Here is a 23,753-nt window from a genome sequence, read left to right on the forward strand (position 1 = left end):
TAACAGGGACATTATTTCACGTTTCACTGGTCAAAAGTTGCAAATCAAGAAGAGAAACATGAACTATAAATTAATTCTATGGAAACACAGAATTTTATGATAAAATCCTTTCTGGAAAAGCTATGCTGCTTTTAAAAGATACTCATGATTTAATTGCAATAGCATATGACCTTGCAGACTTGATGCACGAGATAGGTAGCAATACCTATCTTAAGGAATTACATCTCCTATCATATGGCAATCTTTGATTAAAAATACCTTTGATCAAGGTATAGGATCTGGGAGTCCCATTGACCCCAATCCAAAACCCTAGTCCCACTAGGTTGAAGATTAATTTGGCTCTAGGATTTCTTGTGAGATTTTATCGTTTGGTCCTTCCATCTTTAAGATGAGAACCCTAAGATCACGCCCTTTTCCCTTATGGACCACTTGTTCCTAGTAAGATTGTCCAATCAGACAATCCGATGATTGTCTGAAATTATCCTCCAAATGACCAAGGCATAGGCCTTGATCTATAATCCAACCTAGAGTTTAACCTATCGATTTATCTTGGACTAGAAAAACGTCCTAGTTCCGTAGTCTAAAGTCGTAACGACAATTTGCAAGCAACTCGCTTGGTCGCTTAACATCCTTTGTTTGTCGATATTACTAGTGTTCGTGTCCTAAGACCTAGTACCCTCTCTTACTTGCAACATAGAACGATCTAAGTACGAGAACATTGGATTAACTCTGCAAGCGCAATACTAAACAAAATTTTAACTTAATTTAACCTATCTTTTCGTATTGAATGTGACTATCATTTCATGCATATTGCATCCTATATGCTATTCATCAAATAAAATATAACCCTTTTTCTTTTCATACATTTACTTATGTATGCAAGTTGCTTATGCATGCAAGTTATGCTATGTATATTTACAATGATATTGAAATAAAAACATAATCTTTTTTTTTTCCATGCAAGTCACGTGAAATAGAATGCAATTGCTTATGCGAATTCTAAATAAAATATAACTCTTTTATTCCTCTCCATAGCAACTATCTATTCTTTAATTAAACATCCTTCTATGAAGTAATCTATTTACAGTCATCACAAGGGATTTTTATTGCACAAATGCATTGTATACAACATAATTCATTCTTGCCAACGTAAATTACCCAATGCAAACCTTCCAATGTACAAGAACATCACAATATATATTTAACCTATATGCGAGATGTAACTAGAACATTATTGCATAAGTGCATCTTTTAACACATGAACCATATATTCAAAAATGCAACAACCTTTCATCATGATGATGCAAGAGTTATAAGTACCTTGACATGCAATTTAAAACTTTTTCGAACATTCCTATGATCTTTTTTTTTTAAACAGAGCGCTCAATTATAGTAAATTTCCAATGCGATTAAGTTTTCCCTATGCGAATTTATACTTAATGCACCCATATCATGCGGAAATGAAAAAGGTGAATTTGATGGAACCTGAACATCCGCAGGAGGGGTATTATCGATTCCTGCGCTTCGGGTGGGGACTCCTACACGTGCTCCTCTTGCTCCCGCGCGTGCTCCTCTTGTGTGGTGCTTTGGGGCCATCGCAATTGGGATTTGGGAATAAGTCGGACAGGTGGAGGATGTGCTGAAATTCTCTGCAAGTTGGCAGTCCTTCCTTCCCGCAAGGGAACTCCCTTCACAAACGAATTGTGCCCTACACACGATCTGCGGGTGAAGCACCCCTAAGAAGCTTTTAGTGGAAGCTTCTTTGGTTTCTTCCTTTCTATCAGTCGGACCTGACAGCATCTCCTCCTCCTCAATCGTGCTGCGGATGGTGATGATGACGAAAATGATGGCGGAGCAGGGGGGTTCTTATGGGAGAGGCACGGGAAATGTTACACTTTACGATAGTCAAAGTGCTATTGTACTAGCAAGAAATCCTACGTTTCATGCTCGCACGAAACACATAGAGGTGCATTACCATTATGTTAGAGAGAGATGCTATGCACGAGAGATCAGCTTGATGTATGTATCCACACAGAAAAATGTTGCAGACATTTTCACCAAGGCACTATCACCAACGCGAGAAGTTTGAGGCTTTTCAAAAGTCCTTAAACTTGTTACCCTTTGGTGATTGATCATCCTTGTACTTCATCAAATTGACACTGCAAGGGGGTGTTAGAATTTGCCAATTCTATGGGCAGCGTCCAATGTAATTTATGTGGTGTGGACACTTATTAAAGTGTCAATGTAAGGTGTGTACACCTAGTGTCTTAGAAACTTAAAGTAGTGAGACTAGGCTCTAGAGTAAAATAAACCTAACGCTAGATAGTTGGTGGAAGGCTGGTTAGGTCAACCCTTGACCTAAACATAAGTTGTATTTTCACTCTATCTTTCATTCTAGCAAGTACACTCTTCTCTTTTTGCTTGAGTTCACTCTCTTGATGTCATTGTCTCTCCTCTCTCTCTCCATAGCTGGCTACCATTTTCCAGCATCCCAGACCCAAAAAGGTGTCCTAAGAGAGGGAAGAGACAAGATCCACCTTGTAATCCAATTGTTCAACCTATAAGGTGACCTGAAGTGAAGAACAATAGACATGATGGGCTAATAGTATCTGAGACTCAACTGGGCAAAGTGGCCCCGTAACTTCGAGAGATACCTAGCCATCAAGTCATGGCTGAAACGTCAAAGGCCCCAAGTCATGGCTCAAACTGTCACTAAAAGAATAAAGAATAAAGAATAAAGTGGCGGTGGCGAGCGCCCGCCACCTGCGGTGTGCAGTGAGAGCTACTGCCAGTGTAGTACTACACGGGCGGCTAGGCGGAGGTGCCTTTACCCCCAACAACCTCCCACTTAAAGGCGAATCTGCCCCAATGAGAAGTGAAAAGAAAAAAGAAAAGATAATACAATGTACATATGTACAACAGGATAAGGAAAAAAATGTCATCTCATCCAACGACCATCAATCTCATCATGAAGAAGATAAAGCGCTCAATAATAAGGCTTTTCGTGAGGAGATCTGCAGGATTTTCGTCAATGGAGATCTTGACAAGGTCAACAGATCTATCCTCCATGACCCCACGTATGAAGTGATAGCTCACCTCAATGTGTTTCGTCCTTGCATAGAAGACCGGATTCTTGGCTAGCTAAATAGCACTCATAGAATCCGAATGCAACGTAAGTAAAGCATCAATCCCAAGGTCATGAACCAAACGGCCTAGCCATATGGCCTCCCTGCAGGCCTCGGTGGCTACGACATACTCGGCCTCAATGATAAATAGAGCCGTACACTTCTGAACCTTGGACATCCAAGAGACAGCACCTCCAGCATAGGTGAATACATAGCAAAAAGTGGACTTTCTACTATCTACATATCCTGCATAATCGGAGTCTGTGTATCCCACAACTCCTATATTCTGGCTCCCATAGCAAATACGCATATCTATTGTGCCCTTCAGGTACCTCATGATACCTTTCACGGCATCCCAATGTTTCCTACCAGGTGTAGCCATATAGCGTGCCACAACACCAACTGCAAAGGTAATATCTGGACAAGTGGCTATCATGGCATACGTCAAACTGCCCATGGCTGATGCATAAGGGATCTTGGCCATCTCGACCATCTGCTCATCTGTCTGTGGACAATCAACCTTTCAGACTTTCACATAAGAAGGTAATGGATAGTCAATAAGCTTCATGTCCTGCATGCAAAAACGCTCAAGGACTTTATGAATGTACTCTCTATGTGAGAGGTAGAGTAGTCATTGATGCCTATCGCACTTAATGCGCATACCAAGAATGTGAGAGACCTGTTCCAAATCCTTCATCTCAAAGCTATTCTTCAGCTGAGATTTAAGAGCATCCAGCTCATCATGAGCTTTCCCTACTATCAGCATATCATCCACACAAAGTACCAAAATAAGTAATGAGCCATCATGGGCTTTCTTGTGTAAAGACACGGATCCATAGCACTCCTGCTGTAGTCCTGTAATTGTATAAAGACATCAAACTTATGATACCACTCTTTAGGTGTCTGCTTCAAGCCATACAAGCTCTTTTTCAACTTGCACACTAGGTGCTCCCTGCCTGGATCTGCAAAGCCCTTAGACTGCTCCGTGTATATCTCATTATGCAAATCCCCATGCAAGAATGCAAACCTTACATCCATTTGATACATGTCCAAGTCAAGCTGCGCGACTAGGACCAAATCCAAGCCTAAGATGATCATCTTGGCTACAAGAGAAAAAACTTCATCAAAGTCAACTCCATACTCCTATTTAAAGCCCTTAGCAACAAGTCTTGCCTTATAAACCGGCTTGGGGTTTCCAAGGGTACTTTTCAACTTGTACATCCATTTGCACAACAAAGCCTTCTTGCCCTTAGACAATGCAACCAAATCCCAAGCCATTTTCTTAAGTAGGGTGTCTATCTCAGATTGCATAGCCCAATCCCAAGAGTGACTGTTACCCCTGTGCATAGCCTCATCATAGGTGAGACACTCTCCTGCATCTGTAACCAAGACATAATGCATCGAGGGCTCAAATCTATCAGGCGGATGTCTATCTCTAGTAGACCGTCTTACTGCAGGCTCTGCTGCATGTCCAACATCTTGTCCAACAACCTGGCCATATGCATCAACTGCTACTGCATGCTCTCCAACTTGCTATGCAGGAGCACGTGGCTCCACAATCCACAGCCGCATCACCGAGATCGTCCCCCTCTAAAAGGGATGGGGGGTACGAGGGAACCACCGGAGGAGAAGGTGGGGGATGGGAAGGAACCTGTGGAATAGAAGGTGCACAAGCGGGAACGGGTGTAGCAATAGACTGCCTCGGAGGACCCTGCATCAAAGAAGGGGAATGGAGCCTGTAAAGCCCGCTCTCCTGCCAACCTGTAGATAAGACAGCTCCTGTAAGAGAATCCTCAATAACAACGGCATGCTCGGTGAAGATCACTCGTGTGCCAAGCCTCGTAAGACCATAAACTGAGAGGAGGGGAAGGCCCAAATCCGGAACATGTAGGGCCTGTGAAAAGGAGCTCGAAGGTCGGTCGGTAAACAAAGGCAATGTGCCAACACCACTAATAGGCACCGATAAAAGGTCACCAACAGTGACGGAACCCTCTGATGGACGGAGATCCTGTAACAAATCACCTCGGGGAGTCATATGACTCGAAGCACCACTGTCCACTAACCAAGGCTGCGCAGAAGACACTGCAGCCACGGAAGAAGGATCCTCCTCCAAAGCATGGATATGAAGGAACACTGACTCATGGGTAACAGCTGGTGTAGAGGTAGAAGAAGGCTCCGATGTAGATCCACCCTTCGCTCCCGGACGAAGGTGAGGGTACTTCTTCCAACATTTCTCCTCCGGATGTGTCCCTTTCCCACAGTGTGGGCACTTCGGTCGCTCTGAATCTGAGTCAGAGCCTGAAGAACTGTCCTTCTTCTTAGCCTTTGACTTCGTCGTCTTCTTCTTCTGTCCTCCCGAACCTGCAACAAAGGCTCTAGTGGAGTCGGATCCACTAGCACTGACCTCTCTGAGTCACTTGTCATGCTCCAAGACAAGCGGGGATAGCTCCTCCCATAGAAGCTTCTCACGGGTCCTCGATGTAAGTAGGCTGGTGTAGAAGACATCAAACCGAGGCGATGGCAGCTGAGTCAAAAGAATCATAGCCATGTCTTCAGAAGATATCGTCCGACCGAGGGATGCAAGCTCATCCCTCATATCCTATAATCTGTTGATGTGGTCCTTCATGGAAGGACTATCATCAATAGCGAGCATCCGCAACTTCTTTTCGAGAGATATCCGGTGGGCAAACGTCTTCTGTTGATAGAGAGACGCGAGCTTTCTCCACACATCTGCTGCAGTCTTCAACCTGTGAACATGAACAAGGACAAAATCCTGCAAACTCAGAAAGAGGAAAGATCTGGCTCTAGAATTAAGCCGATCCCATAAGGCTGCACGATCCATAGATGTCCCATCTGCGGGATCCACCTTAGGCCGAGGAATAGGAATAGAAACAAGCTCCCAAAGATCGAAGGAGTCCAAGATACACTCCACCTTGCAGGACCATAGAGAAAAGTTGGAGCCATCCAACCGGTCCTCTTTGGGCAGCTGAGGAAGTACGGGTACCTGTACAGGGGATACCAAAGGCTGCATCGTCGGCCCACTGGAAGGGGATCGCCGAGATATATGAATAGAAGGGGGACGAGAACGAGGAATAGACTCCGGACGACGGTCCTCGTGATAGAAATCACGCCTCCGTTCAGATGAATGTCGAGACAAAAGCTCATCATCTGAGTCATCAAAACCTGTAGACTGATGATAAGACATCTTCTAAATCTGCAAAACACCAAACACCAAAGAAAACTGTGCCGATGCCGAAGAATGACCACCAGACACCAACCACCAGAAGAACCACCAAACTCCAGGAAATCAGGTCGCCTATCACCAGGAGGTGAAAACGCAGCTGTGTAGGGCACAAAATCCGGAGGGAAAGTTGCCAGGCACCAAAACGCAGCCCAGAAGAGAAGCGCCAGCTGGAGATGAGCCGCCAGGAGGGAATACGACCACCTTGGATGCAAAACGCAGCCTGTAGTGGAGTCGCCCAGCTGAAGAGAAGGCCGCCCAGCTGAAAACGCAAGGAGACAGGGCTGGTTGATGACCTGGCAGCCTCTGGAAGGGGCTGATGCAGCAAATGCAAATATTCAGACCACCTATGCAGCAAACGCAAATATTCAGACCACCTGGAGGGGCCGCCTAGCTGTTGGAGAGAAGGGGGGCAGCAACAGATGATAGGTGTGGTCTCTCTCCAGTCGATGAAGACCTCCGTGCTCTCAGTTTGGCTCTGATACCATGTGAGAGTGCGCAACGGAAGAAGAACACGAACACGGAGGAGAGGAGAGAGAAAGCAGAGAATGAAGGAAGAAAATCTGCACTGACTGAAATGAATGCTGAATACACTGAAATGGACTGATCAGTCCCTGCACGCAGCCCAAAGCGTCAGTGAGGGCACCAGATCAGGCTGATGATGACGGCAGCACCGAAGACGGAGGAAGATGACGGAGTCGGAGTGTGCACCTGCCAAAGAAGGAGGGAAGTTGATAATACAACTGACTGGCAAGTGGGAAATGGCTATAAATAGCCAAAAAACCCACAAACTGGCCGACCTGAAATTTGAGGCCATAAATATGTCCGACCAGCATTTAATGCTGATCTGACCAGCATTTAATGCTGGTAAAAATGCCAGGAATGCTCAGAAAAATCCCGGAAAGGGTGGACAATGTCTGGCAGGTGAGGCAAGCTGATGAATGCAGAAACTGCCCCGGGAAATGCACATCTGAGTGCTCTAGAATGAGCTACCTCCTCCGTCAAAACAAGTGATAGACAAGTCAAAGCTCCTAAAGTCCTCATCTGACTCAGACTGAGGCTCACAGGCAGGAGATGACAAGGCATGACAAACATGACTGCTAACAGATTCTATTCATCTGCTCAGCCAAACCATTCTAGGGTGGGGTATAGAGGGGCGGTCAACTGATGCTTAATACCCCTCTCATCACATAGCTGCTCAAAGACACATGACATATATTCTCCCCCATTGTCAGTCCTAAGGCATTTAAGCCTATGTCCAATTTGGTTCTCACCAATGCAAGTCATCTTTGAAACACAGCCAAAACATTTGACTTAAGCTTAATGGAATAAGCCCAAACTTTGCGCGAAAATTTGTCAATAAACGTGACAAAATACTTAGCACCACCCATAGACTAACAAGGCATGGGCCCACAAACATCCCAATGTACCAATGCCAGGGGCTCACTCATGCGTGTCCTACCAGACTTCTTATGCGTATTCCTAGTCTGTCCGCCATAAAGACAATGCTTACATGAATCAAAATATACATAGTCAAGGGGCGGTAAATACTACAAACCAGAAACCATTTTCATTGCCTTCAAGGATATATGGCCCAAACGAGCTTGCCAAAGAAATACGTGTGGGATGGAACACACATACAAAACATGATCAACAAAGGATCCATCAACTACAAGATGATAGAGGCTGCTAGCCTTGGCACCTCTAGCAAGCATAAGTCTGCCACATGTGATCTTCCAGGCAAAATCCCCAAAAGAGACATGAAACCCAACATCATCAAGCTGTCCTGCAGACATAAGACTACATGTAAGTGCAAGTACATGACGTACATCCTGTAATAGAAAAGTACTGCCATTAGAGAATTGCAATCGTACATCCCCAGTGCCAACAATAGCAAGTGACCTGTCATCACCTAAGCGAACCGAACCAAAGATAGCGCAGTAGGAATGGAACCACTCACGACATGGTGTAACATGAAATGAAGCACCAAAATCCAAAAGCCAGCACGGCGTACATAGAGTGAACCTCGATCAATGACGTAGTATCACAAGAACTAGCTGCAAGTATGTACTCCCCATCGGAGTCCTCAGTCTGCATGACATTTATCTCCTTGATTTCGCACATAGAATACTGCGATTAAAGAACTTTTCCTATACTTTGCCTTTCCCCTTCACTTTGCACTTCTCATTGCGCAACTCATGACACTGTGGACGTATATGACCCTTCTTGCCGCAATGATGGCATATCACATTAGCATTTCTCCCACGAGGCTTGCTATGCAACTTACCCCGCGACTTAGACCTAGACTTTTGCGAGTCTCTGCCATGTCCATTCCCACGGTCATTCTTTCCAGTATTATCTCTGTCTCTCACAGTCAAAGCATACAACACACGAGAGATATTCAAGTTCTTACGATTGATCTCTTCCTGCAAAAGATCACTCTTTACATCAGGCAAGTTTAAAGTAGTAGCAGAAGCACATAAGGCAATGCAGAATACGTCCCATAACTCACTTAGAGTCCCAAGAAAAAACAATCGAATAACCTCATCATTGAAAGTAATGCCCTGCGAAGTCAAGTTCTTGAGAATAGCATGGAGCTGGCTCAAATGAGCAAACATCGTCACATTCTCTTTCATGCGCAAGTCCATAAGCTATTTCAGTCAATACATCTGACTTGCTAGACTTTTCTTGCCATAGAGGTTCTTGATCTTATCCCAAAGCTATGAAGCACTCTGTGCTTCCTCAACCACATTGTAATGCATCTATTCAGTGAGAGACAAGATGAGGGTGGACTTACATAACTCATCAAGCTTCATCCATTCGTCATCAGTCATAGTTTCAGGCTGCTCTCCACTCAACCTTAGGGGCTTTATCTGCAATTTTTGCAGCAATACCTGCCAAACTTGGCTCTTCCAATAGACATAATTCATACCATCAAGCTTAGTGATGTTGAAGATATCACTATCAGTGGAAGAAGATGCCATACTGCAGTCCAAAACAATGTAGACAATTCAAAACTGCTTGCTATTTTCTGCTGTAAACAGCCAAAATACTACCAAAACCAAGGCAAAATAACCACGAACTAATAGCTAATGATGCTGCCCATCAAGTACCATCAAAAGTACATAAAACTTGGATGACTCAATATGAAAAATATATCACAGTCCATGCATTACTGCTTGCTGTAATAAATTACAGCTAGGTACAATGAGAGCAAACTGTAGGCAAAATGAATGCAACAAGTCAACCACTGACTGTCAAAGCATAACCAGCATCAAGCAGGCATAAATCAACATGTGACAGTCATACGGACATCGAGCAAACACCCAAGCATGTCAAATGAGTCCGTCAATAAGCCGGCACACCCCCTGTGTAATAGGGCAAAGTGTACACAATATTGGCAAGACCTGACACAAATAGGTGTATGCTCAAGGAGTGCAAAGCCCAAATCAGCCCAAGTACATCTATGAGAACCACAGCATATCAACCATCCAACATCCAAGTGAAAATCCCAATCTCAAGTATCCGAATGCTCAAGTAGCATAAATGTCTGTCAAGCGTATAAGACGCTCCCATTGGCACAAAAGCTGTAAATGTCAAGCAAGAAAGCTCAAACAAAGCATGTAAGAGTGCACCAGTGACAAGTGTCCAAGATCAAGCATCAATGAGACATCCCGAGAATGTAGGCCATGTAGCATCCATACATAGCATACATAGACATCAAGTACATTCAAAGTGTAACTTTGGCAAGCCAAGAAATAGCCAAAGTAAGCTCCGGACAATCAAATGTCAAGCCCGAGTAAGCCGCATTAGCAATCAACTCCAAGACAATGTAACTAGCATGTAGTAGTGGCATAGGCCAAGCATGTCACGACCGGTCAGACATAAGCAAAGTACATGCATTAAGTACATCAAAGATGAAGATCCAAATGCTATGCGAAGCAAGCTCAAGCTCAACCAATGATCCGAGAGCAAATCCAAGCTCTATGTCGATCCCCAATGATCAATACATCAAAGTACATCTCCAAATCATGTCCCGATTCCAAGAGGCATAGGCAAACATGAAGTAATAGGCTTCAGCCCACTGTTATACAGCAGTGATTTGCTGTTGAAAACTGTGAGCAGTCCAAAAACCAATCCAAGTTCATGGCAAAACATATGCTTTGCATCCCCCAACAATCGGTCATCCATAGGGATCAAACCGCTTAACTAGGAAGCTCCAAACAGGCATAGGCATCAACTGCTAGTGTGGCATTGACATTTAGTGTCTATAAGCTGCTGTAAACTGTTCAAAAGCAGTGCTACAGGACCTCAGATCCGTGTTCAAGGCTTGGGAGGCTTCAAAGCACATCAAGCATCATTGCCAAGGGTGCCACAATGATTAGGAAGTATACCATGACCAACATTTGATGTAGGAGCTATTGTCCATCTTCTGCCTACAACAGGTGCAGGTCACACTGATCTGCTTGGGATTGTTGCTCACGTTTTGTGCTGGTTCAGGGTGGTAGGAAGCTCAAGGGGGTGCCAAAGAAGGCACACAACAAGCCTAAGGTGCCCCACAAAGGCCTATGTCAAGATATGGAGCCAGCAAGATACAATGGTGCTGCCCCCTTCTTCTCAGACCTGTAGACCTGTAACCAACATGAAACCTTGAAGAAGATGAATGAATACCTTTGTGAAATTCCCTCAGGGTGCCCAAAGGGACCGGGAAGGTGCTCGGGAAGCGGAGGAGTAATAGGAACTCGAGAAGGTCGGCTATGTCTGCTAGAAAGGAGACCCAATGAGTGTAGGTAATCAATAGGAAGCTGAAGGAGTCACGAACCAAGTCAAAATGCTCTTGAGCAACCATGCTCTAATACCAGTTGAAAGGTGAGAAGGATCAAAGCTTGAACTTGGAGAGCTATGGCGAAAGAGCAAGAGCAAGAAAGAGAGAGAAGAAATAGAAACTCCAACAATCACAATGTGTGACCAGGCCTTCCTTTATTCAAATTGTCACTAAAAGAATAAAGAATAGACGGACGCCTGCCACCTGCAGTGTGCAGTGGCGAGTACTGTCAGTGTAGTAATATATGAGAGGCTAGGTGGAGGCGCCTTTACCCCCAATAGAGCCAAAGATGGGCAACAACCTCTATCTCTCAGTAGAGCAAAATACAACGTCAAAGGGGTGAAAGAAGTTAAACAACCACTCTCTCAAAGAAGCAGACTGTCAAGGAGACGATATCCAATAACCATTCTCTCTCAATGGATCACACTGCAAAAGTATAAATTGTGAAAACCACTGGACCCAAAAATGGGCAAGGAAAATCTCTGTAGTACATTGCAATGGTCTCTAAGAGGGCTTATCACCTGATGGGATCTTAGAGTCTCCTTTTGCTCACAAGGGCTTAATGTGCATCATGTGTCTTATTGCCGTGAATATAAAAATTTGATGGCCAATATAAAATGATCGTTGGGGCCCAAAGGGGTAAAATGGCATAAGGCATGGAAAGGGAAAGACACATATACTTCAGTGGGATAGAGAGCAAAGATTGATGGTGATATCTTTAGTGATATCACCGTTCTTGCTATTGCAAAAGCAACTAGTGGGCTATCTTTCCAAATGGGGCAATGAAAACAGAAGGCATTTTGAGAGTATTGTTGACCCCACAACCTGTGTCTTTATTGATGAAGAGGATCTTTAGCTCTCTAAGCAACTCTACTTTCATACCATGTCAAGAAAAGTGGCGGGATGGTATGTATTCATACCGTATCAAAGAGATAGTAGGGTTTGCAAGGAGAAACACAATTTTTATAGCAAACATTAAGAGAAGAAAAAATCAAAAGAAGAGTGAAAAGTGATAAACACTAAATCATGTTTGTGCAATGGAGCAAAAGCTCAAAGATGACTATGCTATCCTAGCTGATCAAATAGCAATAAGTAGAAAATCTGCACAGTGAAGGAAGTGAAATGCTATCCTCCGAACAATAGGGTATCCAAGGTAAATGTTGATGGTGAAGGGCAATTGTAGAAGGACCAAAACACAATCCTCACATGCCTTCAAAGAGAAGGAAAGAAGATCACCAACAAACCACTGCACTGCAAGTCTAAGGGACAACAAGGCAACCTACCTCTAGCTAAAACACAACAATAGAGAGCCCAACAATAGCAAAACGCATCATACTCAATATGCAAATTGCATGTCAAATACAATGCACATGCCAAGAAAATGCAAGTCTACAAAACACAAATCCTAGCTAATAGAAATGATGTCACCCACAACGATCCTATAAACGCTAGTCACTCTGAAGGTGTAGACCAACTAGACGTCTAACCTATAAACAACCTATACTGAGTAGAACAGACCGTTGAGCATCAAACAACTGTCAACTACAAAGGATTATCCACAACTGAGATGTCTTTTGAATAGGGATGTAAACAACAATGGACAGACTCAAGAATAAAGCAAAGACTGATAGAATAGAGTGATCTAACAGAAAGAGTCAATGAATGAATATGTAGAATGAAGGGAGTCAATGCCCTATTTATATGCACAAGCAATCTTGAATGACACCCAAGAATGTGGCTAACCAGCCCTTTTTAGGGCTATACGAGTGAAACCAAAAGGAATTAAGGACAAGAAATGGCCTTAACAAATGGGTTTCTCAACATATGCTGCCCAAAACAATGGCATGCCTCCATCTATTTGATGTACGTAGAGTAAACAATATTGATGTAAGCAAAGGGGTGACATGCCAAAGCTCTGAACATCCTCAAACTTTGACTGAGGCTCAACCACAAGAACATAAAGAAAGACAAAAGATGACATGATTGCTAACAAACGCAAGAGTCACTAACGAGAGCACATTCTAAGATCGGGTCCAATTAAGCCATCACTAATCTTCTCACTTTTGTTGAATAGAAGTCAAGATGTCTTCACCACACTATATGGATAAGGATTAGAACATCAATCAAGTTAATCAGAATACATAAGCTTGAGACATCCTACTAACAGCCATCAAAAATCATTCATTGTGCTTATGAAAATATTTGAAGGATCTTGATAAATTTTGTATGCCGCTACCACAATACCATGAGGTACTAAGCTTGAAGATCATGCATCTACTTACCTCTTATCATACTGATGTGAACCAACAAAAGCAAAAAGATAAGAGCTCCTATAAACACAAATCTTTAAACAAGAGAGTAAGAACAAATGAATGCAAAGATAATGTACTTAAGAAACAGAATACCAAGGCTCAAGAGTGTGTACAGAGGCATGTGCTATGGGTAGCCAGCAAAGTGTTCATGGTCTCTCCCTCTCCAAGAAGATGCTATGTGCATGTATGAGATGAATGCGAGGTGGAGGGAAGGTTGTCTTAAATAGGCAGAAATAACACAATGTAAAAGCATGTCAACCAGCATTAAATGTGCCACTCTCAGTAATACAATATCCCTTGGCTGTGAACCTGAAAATCCAAGTTATAGGCAATGCTAATATTGTTGATATCGAACTACACTAAATATGACCAAATTATTTAGCTATATGAGTCACAGCCTTATTTCTCAATGATCCCATGCAGCCAATGATAAAGCCTAAGCAAACCACTGCTTGTGAAACCATAGACTTTTATAATACACAGTGCAACTTTTGCAAGCAATGCAGTTGCACACATAAAACTGTGAATTGCATTTCTAGCCAGCTTTATAGTGAATTGCTCAAAATGCACGTCTGAATAAGAAACCTCAAATTTTGGCTACAAGAGAGAGTTTTTACAAAACGGAGTAGGCATAGCCCCAATTCGCATCAAGCACACTGCAGCATGAGTAATGTCTAACACTAGAATTCACATATACATGAACTTATCAAATACAAGATTATGCAAAGACATGACAGATATATGAGATTTATCAGTGACTGCAAGTTAAAATTCAATAATTAAAAGAAGCTACAAGGCATACATTACACGCCGCAAATATTCGTAGCCATCAAGGGGGGGGCCTGATTCAAAATCAGGTTCACCATCCACATAGAAAGCAAGTGGCTGAAGGCTCCCTTCATCATCACTGTCTTCATAGATATCCTGCTGCTCAATCGGATCTTGAGAATCTTCAACCATCCTGTCAGATGCCAGCAGATGAGACAACGGGAGTTCGGGAACTTCTGGAAGTTGAACAAGACCAGCATATTGTTAACATCAAAAAGAATGAAATGGTATGACGCAAAAACAGAGGCAAAACTTAATATTATGCTAGACCGAACAGATGCCACTAATATAATTCAGCCGATAGGAACTTCTGGAAGTTGAACAAGACCAGCATATTGTTAACATCAAAAAGAATGAAATGGTACGACGCAAAAACAGAGGCAGAACTTAATATTATGCTAGACCAAACAGATGCCACTAATATAATTCAGAAGTTCAACAAGACCAGCATATGGTTAACATCAAAAAGAATGAAATGGTACGACGCAAAAGCAGAGGCAGAACTTAATATTATGCTAGACCGAACAGATGCCACTAATATAATTCAGCTGATGGGAACCTCTGGAAGTTGAACAAGACCAGCATATTGTTAATATCAAAAAGAATGAAATGGTAAGACGTAAAAACAGAGGCAGAACTTAATATTATGTTAGACCGAACAGATACCACTAATATAATTCAGAAGTTCAACAAGACCAGCATATTGTTAACGTCAAAAAGAATGAAATGGTACGACGCAAAAACAGAGGCAGAACTTAATATTATGCTAGACCGAACAGATGTTTTTGTATGTGTGTTGTACACAGTTAACTTGTCTGTGGGTTGATGATAATGGATTGAAACAGGGAGCATGACTGCAACCCTTCTGTCCTGAGCCTTTGTCCATCTCTCTCTCTCATTTGTTACATGGTATCAGAGCATGTAGAAGCCCCGACAGAATTTGCAGTGACCGTAGCTTGAAGCGCCAGGTAGCAGGGATGCAGAGCCAAGTTGGACCATGGCAGACACCATCTTTTTTTTTTGTCTTCTGTCTGATGGAGAGATGCTCCAATGAACGCAAAATGATTACAAGCAGGGGCAACACATAAGCTGTTTTCAAATCTTTCAAAAGCTGTTCAGGATTGTTCACGGTGTTTTATTCAGTCACCACACCTAAAGGTGTTTCAACATCAGTTCCAACAGCCGTTTCGACATCAGTCGGAACCAGTTTGAGTTCATATCAAGCAGCTACTGGAGGTGCCAATCAATCAGATTAGTTGGGGCAGGCACAGCAAGTGGTGCAACTGCTGCATCCCATCCAGAGACCCCAACTGACCAGTTCCAACTGTTCAATCTTGAGTGGGAGCTGTGACAGCCGGAGCTGCTACTTCTGGTTCCCAATCTCCAGCAGTGCTTGCTTCTTGTGTCCACTGATCAGGAGCTGCAATAGCAATTGGAGGTGCAGTAAACTCTGCAAGAGGAGGCGCCGATTGCAAACTGATTGGGCTACTACGTTTGAATCAAAGGGTGCGCTTTAAAGACTTTGCAAATATTGCAAGTGTGTCTTATCTTACAGAGAAGGAAGGTGACCGCAGGAAAGAACCGTGCACTTATACGGTTCTGTATTTGCCCAAAACTGAGTATGCAATGTGCCGCTTATGACTACATACTATAATGCTCAAAGGACTAGACAATTTGTTGTCACTCATTCTTGAGATTTTACTCCATAGTCCATCTGTACACCATGTACAAAAACTATGCTGCGGCAGCCTGCAGCCTGTTGTGCTGGCTGGAGGGTCCTGCATAGCAATTGACTCTTGATTATTTCCCTATGCTGCATCAAGTTTTCTGCAAATGCAATGAGTGTAAATCTGGCAAGATGATGGTGTTTCACCTTCCTTTCCCTGTGAAGGCTTAGAAGTAGCCAACTGAGCGTTGAAGTTGAATTGGGGCAGGCCTTGTTTTGTTCCAGCAAGTAACTGGACAACCCAGTGTTCTTTTCTATGCAGCAAGGTTTTCTGCATCTTCAAATGCTACTCAAGTATCAGTCATTATTTGTGTGTTCAAGCTATTAATGACACTTTGATGATTTGGGTCGAAGGCCATTTTTAATTGCAGGCGTTAGTGGGCTATGAAAGGGCCATCTAGAGCAAAGTTCCAGAATTCAGCAGCTGTTTTTTAAGAATGGCAGCACACAAGGCTGCTGCATTGGTATTGTTCTCTTCCTTGCAAGCTGCAAAAAGAGAGGCAGTAACCTCTTTGCCAAGAATTGTAGTCATCATATCAAATTGGAATGCAAAGCTGTTTGAGGCATTGTAACTACAGTTAAATGGGAACAAAAGACATGTACTGGCTGAGAATGCAACAGTGTTATTGCTGCAGTTTTACAGTAAAAACCGGTTGCACTACAAGTCATTGAAGTGTATTGCATGCTGGCATTTTGGGAAATTGACTCTCTACATTTAAACTTATTTTGTAAAGCTGAAACTTTGGAATGGCAAACACAGGAGAGAAGGATACTATCTAGAGGTGCCTCAAATGCTCGTGGAAGAGGGGATTATTCATCTAGAAGAAGTGGCACTTGGCAACAGTCTCAAATGAGTCATGAACAGCAATCAAATGCAAATAAGGATTGTCATTATTGTGGCAAATACGAACATGTAGCTAAGGATTGTTACAAGAAGCAGAATGATCAAAAAGTAAGAGGAAGACAACATGGTAATTATACTTCTTCTAGTGGTATACAAGAGGATGACGGATTGTTTGCTATGCAACATGTGAAGAAAGGGTTGCAGGCAAATGATATGCGAGTACACACCACAACAAAATGGTGTAGCAGAAAGGAAAAACAAGGTGATCATGGAATCGGCTAGAGCCAAGTTAAATGAGAAGAGTCTACCAAATGCATATTGGGCAAAGGCTGTAATGATTGCTATGTATGTCATGAATCGTACACCAACAGCAGGGATACATGAGGTGACTCCTCATGAGAGGCTTTATGGGATAAAGCCGGATATTAGCCATCTTAAGGTTTTTGGATGCTTGGCATATGTACATGTTCCAAATGAAAAGAGGAAGAAGCTTGATCCAAAGGCAAAAAAAGTCATCTTTATTGGGTATGCACAAGATAGGAAAGCGTACAAATGCTACAATCCTTCTACTCATGAGACATTGGTCTCAAGAGATGTAATATTTGATGAGCTGAAATCGTGGCATGAGAAGAAGACCGTCTTGATGAATGATGATAATGCTTGTCAGGAGACTTATGTACATGCAGGTACAAATGAGAGTGAAGAAATTTTTGGACCTTCTAAAGATACTACTACATCTGTTAGTCCTTGAGCGGGTAGATTAAGGACTTCAGCATCTTTATCCACTAACATGAGTAAGTCAGTGAGAGGGAGAAATGTAGATAAAAGGCAAAGGCAAACTTGATGATGTTACAGGACCACTCACTTGTGATTATGATTCACTTGGCACTGACAGCTTGGATAGTGAGTTTGGTATTCCCTCAGTTGTGACTCCTGGTGTGAGACATAGATACGTGTCACCTCATGAGAGAGGAGAGTCTCATACTACACCTCAATTGAGGAGATCAGAAAGAGTCAAAAAGCCTGTGGATAGGCTTACATACAGTGGTTATACAATGAGGCACTATGCATATATGGCAAAAGTCACTGGCTTCAAGGAACTCACAAAGTTTTCTCAAGCTACTTTGGATGATCATTGGTGGAAGGCAATGGACAAGGAATATTCAACATTGGTTGAAAATGGCACTTGGGATTTGATTGATTTGCCTGAAGACAAAATGCCTATTGGTTGCAAATGGATATACAAAGTAAAGTGCAAATCAGATGGCACATTGGAAAGATACAAGGCAAGACTTGTGGCAAAAGGGTATGCACAACAATATGGTCTTGATTATGAGACATTTAGCCCCGTTGCTAAAGTGGCAACCATGAGAACAGTGATTGCATTGGCAGCATCTAGAGGATGGAGTATGTATCAGATAAATGTGAAGAATATTTTTCTCAATGGTGATTTGGTTGAGGAAGTATACATGGATCAACCCGAGGGCTATGTACATCCAGATTTTCCTACACGTGTGTATAGATTGAAAAATGCATTATACGAGCTGAAGCAAGCACCTAGAGCTTGGAATGCTAAGATAAGTGCATGCTTACAGAAACTTGGTTTTACTATGGGCAAGGCTAATCATAGCCTATTCACAAAGAAGACAAGGATTGGTTATGTGATATTAGTCATCTATGTGGATGACTTTATCATCACAGGTGATAATGTCACGGAAATTGGAGAGATCAAGAAGTGTTACATGCTGCATTTCAAATCAAAGATTTGGGTGAACTAAAGTATTTCCTTAGGATTGAGGTTGTCTCTACACCTCATGGTACTTAGTTGTTGCAAAAGCGGTATGCACAAGACATGTTAACCAAGTATGGTATGTTGGATTGCAAGTCTTTGAGCACTCCATTGGAGCAAAATGTTAAGCTACTTGCAGATGTTGGACATGAAATTGAAAATGTCACTATGTATGGAAAAATGGTGGATAGCCTGATTTACCTTACCATTACTAGACCAGATCTTAGCTACTCAGTTGGACTGATTAGCCAATTCATGCAGAAGCCTATGAAGCCTCACTTGGATACAGTGAGAAGGATCGTGAGATATGTGAAGGCTACATCGGACTATGGTCTATTCTATGAGCATGCTAAGCCTTTGAAGCTAGTAGTATGGTCAGTTGGGACAGTAAGGAACAAGCTGCAGTTGGGACAGTAAGAAGCAACCTACAGTTGCTCTCTCCAGTACTAAGGAAGAGTATAGAGGTACTGCATTAGCTACATGTGAGGCAGCATGGCTCATGAAGCTTCTTAATGATTTCGGCATGCAAGAAGTCAGGCCTGTCCCAGCTTGAGGGGAAGTGTTGAAGAGTCAAGCTTATAGTCTTCTGTTAGTTGTCTACCTTAGTTGAATAAGGTTAAGTCATACTGACTTAACCACGGTTAAATCTAGGTTACTTGTTTTTGTATAAGTGTGTTCTACACACTTGACTTGTCTGTGTGTTGATGATAATGGATTGAAACAGGAAGCATGACTGCTACCCTTCTGTCCTGAGCCTTGGTCCATCTCTTTCTCTCATTTGTTACAACAAGACTAGCATATTGTTAACATCAAAAAGAATGAAATGGTACGACTCAAAAACAGAGGCAGAACTTAATATTATGCTAGACCGAACAGATGCCACTAATATAATTCAGCCGATGGGAACTTCTGGAAGCTGAACAAGACCAGCATATTGTTAAAATCAAAAAGAATGAAATGGTACGACGCAAAAACAGATGCAGAACTTAATATTATGCTAGACCGAACAGATGCCACTGATATAATTCAGCCGATGCTACACCATTACGAGTGGCAGATGTCTTTCTCCTGACCTTCATGAGCTGCCTTGCAAGATGGTGCATAGAGAGACCGGTCCCGCATGTCCACATTCCTGCGACGCGGATGCGGTCTGCTATTGTTGTCGTCTGCAGGGACGAGACCGCGTATCTCCTGGTAAAGGAAGGAGTCGATGCTGGAAAGGATACTATCCCAGGCTCCCGGTAGGCATGAATGTTGCAGGTTCAAGAGCTCCTCCTTCGTGTAGCGCATGATGCAGATGCTAATGCAAAGAGAGAGACAGAGATGGAGAAAAGGGAGAGAGCTCAGGCTGGTTTTGACACTCCCGCCAGTTCACGATACACCGAATAATGTGCGCCAGCAAGGACTTCTAAGTTCTTCCATGGCTCTCCATGCCATCATCATGGCCTCTAAACTAGGTTAACAGATTCCTAAGTAAAGGAGTATGAAGTCCCATATGCAATTCTTACATCTTTGTTATCTAGTAGTTTTACCAACGGCGTTTAAATATGTGCATGTTTTAAAGTGAAATACATTTGCAAATAAGATTTAGCATTGTTTAAATACATAAAGAATCTCAAAAGGAGACTGTGTATACTTATATAGCTGTGAGTTTGAACATTCACATTTTTTTTGCTATATTAAATGAGGTTTTCTCTCCTCAAAAAATAATACTTATTACATCTTGTTGGGTGTCTGTATAGATTATTGTACCCTGTCACGATTGCATTTTTCTTACGAATGGTGCTCTACTCAAAATTCCTAGCCTTGTCTATGCTATCAAATATTGCTTCTTTATTAACCTCGAAGTTATTCTCGAACGGCTAGAATGTTTTTATATATTTTTTCATTTTCTTGACGGGATTTCTTCAGTGTTGTTGGATTCTTTTCTCGATGTTAGTTGTCTACCCTACGTACTCCTTGTCGTTTTTCTTACATCTTATGATGTAGATGAAGTACTTCCTTTTGTGTTTTTGCTTTTGCGTTTCTAGACTGGCTCATGGGTTTTAGTTGCAGACGCAGTACCGAATGATATAGAAGTATTTGAGCTGGTGGCAGGACTTACAGTGGTTGAGGTTGCAAGTTTGGTACTAGCAGAATTTTGGTTTCTTCTTGGCTTGCTTCTATCTACATTTATTCTTGAGCTAGTGGCAGGACTTACAGTGGTTGAGGTTGCAAGTTTGGTGCTAGCAGAAGTTTGGTTTCTTCTTAGCTTGCTTCTATCTACATTTCTGTGAGAAAAGTTGATATTGTTAGTTTTTTTTTTTTAATGTTTGAGAAGAAGTTGTGTTTGAGAACTTGCATGTTACATAGATTATGTTACTAAATGGATCACAGTTGGAATCATGTTTCTGGATGTAGACCTCTCTACTCAATGGTTGTGTGACCTTCTCGATCATTATTGCAGGATTGTCACGACCGTGATTGTAGTGGTTTTTTTCCATGTAATCTTCTAGTATGTCCTTGCCTTCTTTTTTCGTGACTTCTACCAAATTGCTAGGCGATATGTTAAATCCGTAATGCAACAACTCAATTGGATATGTTCCAATACCGTTTGTTCTTGCATCCGAAAGCGCTTGGGCCGTGCTTGTTCATAGTGGATTGTCGACCGTATCTTCATACTCAAGTTCGAGTCTGTTGAGTATGTCTTTGAGGAGTCCTACTTGTTAAGTGCATATGAGTTAGTGTTGTTTCAAGTAAAAATGAAGGTTGTGAAGTTGTAGGAGATTGTATATCAGTTGCAGTCTTGTCATTTGATGCAATGGGCCGTTCGTTGTCAAGAATTTGAGTGGATGTGGCCATCAATTTTTGGAGATCGTTGTACGTTGCAAAGTCGTTGACATATGTTAATGGCTTTTGCTCATTGATGTTTGCCATTCTCATCTAGTTTGTCATTACGTACCTATGATTCTATGTATTTGCAAGACGATTCTCGATCTGGCGCTAGGTATTCATGTGGTTTTAAATGTATAGCTGGAACATTTATATACATAGGTCAATGTGGTTAGGTGAAGTAATATATTTGTATTTTTATACATACTAGGTATCCTTTGGATTGTGCATACCTCATCCGGAGTCATCTTTGCCTTGACAAGTGATGTGTATCTGTAAAGGAGAAAATGAGGAAAGCACATTAGTATGTTAATAAATCTATTAGTAGAAGAAGAAAATTAGGAAAACACATTACTATATTAACAAACAACATTTGAAAGAAGGTTTAGAAGATTGCTTTATTACTTCCTACAAGAAGCATATGAGATTGTTGTGTGATGGAATGTATTGTATTTAATCTTTGTTTTTTTTTGTTGAGCTATGTTGTTTCTTTACTTGAGTCATGGTGTCAAGAAAGGTGTCGAAGAGAAGGCAAACGAATCTGGAAGGCCAACGATACGCAAATTTATTCTTTGAGTTATGCGGGAGAGCATTACATAGACTAGTCCGGGCAGGAACACACTTCTTATGTGTAGAAGTGCTTATTGGTTGATTGTGACTCCTTACGATTTGTGATTGGTGATTGCATATGTGAGTGTCAATGAGAACATGGATTTATTGTACCACTTTCTATTCAATGCCTCTTATGTTGGTGCTTACTGCATCATAGGGTGAGCTATTGGTTCATTGACTGGATTACGACCTGGATTCTTGATATCATTTTGTTGTTTGATATGTTGATACAATTGATCTTACATATCGCACTATTTGTTGCATCTATGGGGAGGTCAATACAGGGTTGATCTTACACATCACACAATTTGTGATGCACTTATGGGGAGGTCAATGTTCTCAGTTATCATTGCAGTTGCCCCAACTGCTATCTCCTCTATCTCTGGAAGTTCTTATCATGTAGCCAGATCTACAATGTTGGCTTGTCGTTTGCATTCGTCTAAACTTTGATGGTGTGGATCTATTCAGTTGTGTAGAATCTACTTGTTATAGTTGTGAACATCTTCCTTATGTGTGCATATGATTGTTGTTTTTTAATCGAAGAAATCTAGGACGTCCTTCTCATCGATCATCCATTGATGCAAGTATTCATGTATCTCTCACTTTGTTGGACAATGATGCCTAATCACTTGTAGAAACTATAGGAATGATAGGTCACTTACATGTCAAACCAAGGTTTGGAGAGTGTGTTGCTTTCCATGTGCCCAGTATGATGAGGAGGTGATGTGACATTGTTCGCAGAACTCAGTTTGATGGTTGCAAATAGGCAATAACTGTACAAGATCACCAAATAATATTAGGAGCTTCTTGTTGAATGAACTGAGTAGCGAGCCTTGGCAAATGCTCACTATCTAACACACTATTATATCAAACATTGTCCTTGTTAATATGGACATCTCATCCATGATGATCGCGTTGCATCAAATTCTCTTATTACAATGTAGCATTCGTCTGTCTCTTACAATTGTATTAAATACTGTTGTGCACGTACTAGTATATTGAATTGATAATGGACCGTGGTGGATAGGCTGCATAGTCTAGTTGCAGTTGCTCTTGTGCTTGCTATAAATAGTATGCTCTTATTCCTGGCGATGAGGTTCTAACTGTAGTAATGTATGAGAAAGCTCTTTCCACTGCTTGGTGTACCGCTGATGATGTGTAGGCCATATGTGGCATCAATGAGGTGGTTGTAGACAGCTTGTTGTTCTATTGTAAGAGTACTGTCAAGAAATGTTCAAAACTCTTTCATGAGTTGTAACATCTTTATTCATATCGATGCAACGCTACTTTCATTGTCAGAAGTTGCTAGAGGTACTGTGAATGTTGCTAGGTTTTTTTAATGAAAGGGATCTTTTGAATGATCATGTTCATTGGTTAGTGGGTTCAGTCGGAGGCAAGCAAGTTTCTTTGCATTTAGTTCGTGATGAATATTTCGAGGTCTTTCTCATTGGTTAGGAGACCATGGAGTTGACACTCGATGTAATATGATTGTGCCAATTTCTTAGTGCTTATTACTTTGCTCTCTGACCTAAAGCTTGTTTGTGAAGCATCTTTGAATGACTTGTTGATTTCAGGGAGTT

The 23,753-nt window shown here is 41.9% G+C and overlaps 1 protein-coding gene across 1 annotated transcript in view; it reads right to left on the bottom strand.

Annotated features, from left to right (window-relative positions):
* Positions 1–20,187, bottom strand: part of LOC148010524 (uncharacterized) — a 31,604-nt gene extending 11,417 nt beyond the window's left edge. Inside the window, exons 1-2 of the mRNA XM_087671273.1 lie at positions 19,764–20,187; positions 14,306–14,507 (exon numbers count right to left, since the gene is read on the bottom strand). Of these exons, the coding sequence (XP_087527399.1) occupies positions 14,306–14,507; positions 19,764–19,980 (419 nt within the window). The 5' untranslated portion in view covers positions 19,981–20,187. The remainder of the gene's footprint in view (positions 1–14,305; positions 14,508–19,763) is intronic.
* Positions 20,188–23,753: the final 3,566 nt, after the last annotated feature.

Source organism: Lygodium microphyllum, chromosome 29 (genome assembly GCF_053477565.2).
Source record: "Lygodium microphyllum isolate KBCC chromosome 29, Lygodium_microphyllum_v1.1.10, whole genome shotgun sequence".
NCBI lineage: Eukaryota > Viridiplantae > Streptophyta > Polypodiopsida > Schizaeales > Lygodiaceae > Lygodium > Lygodium microphyllum.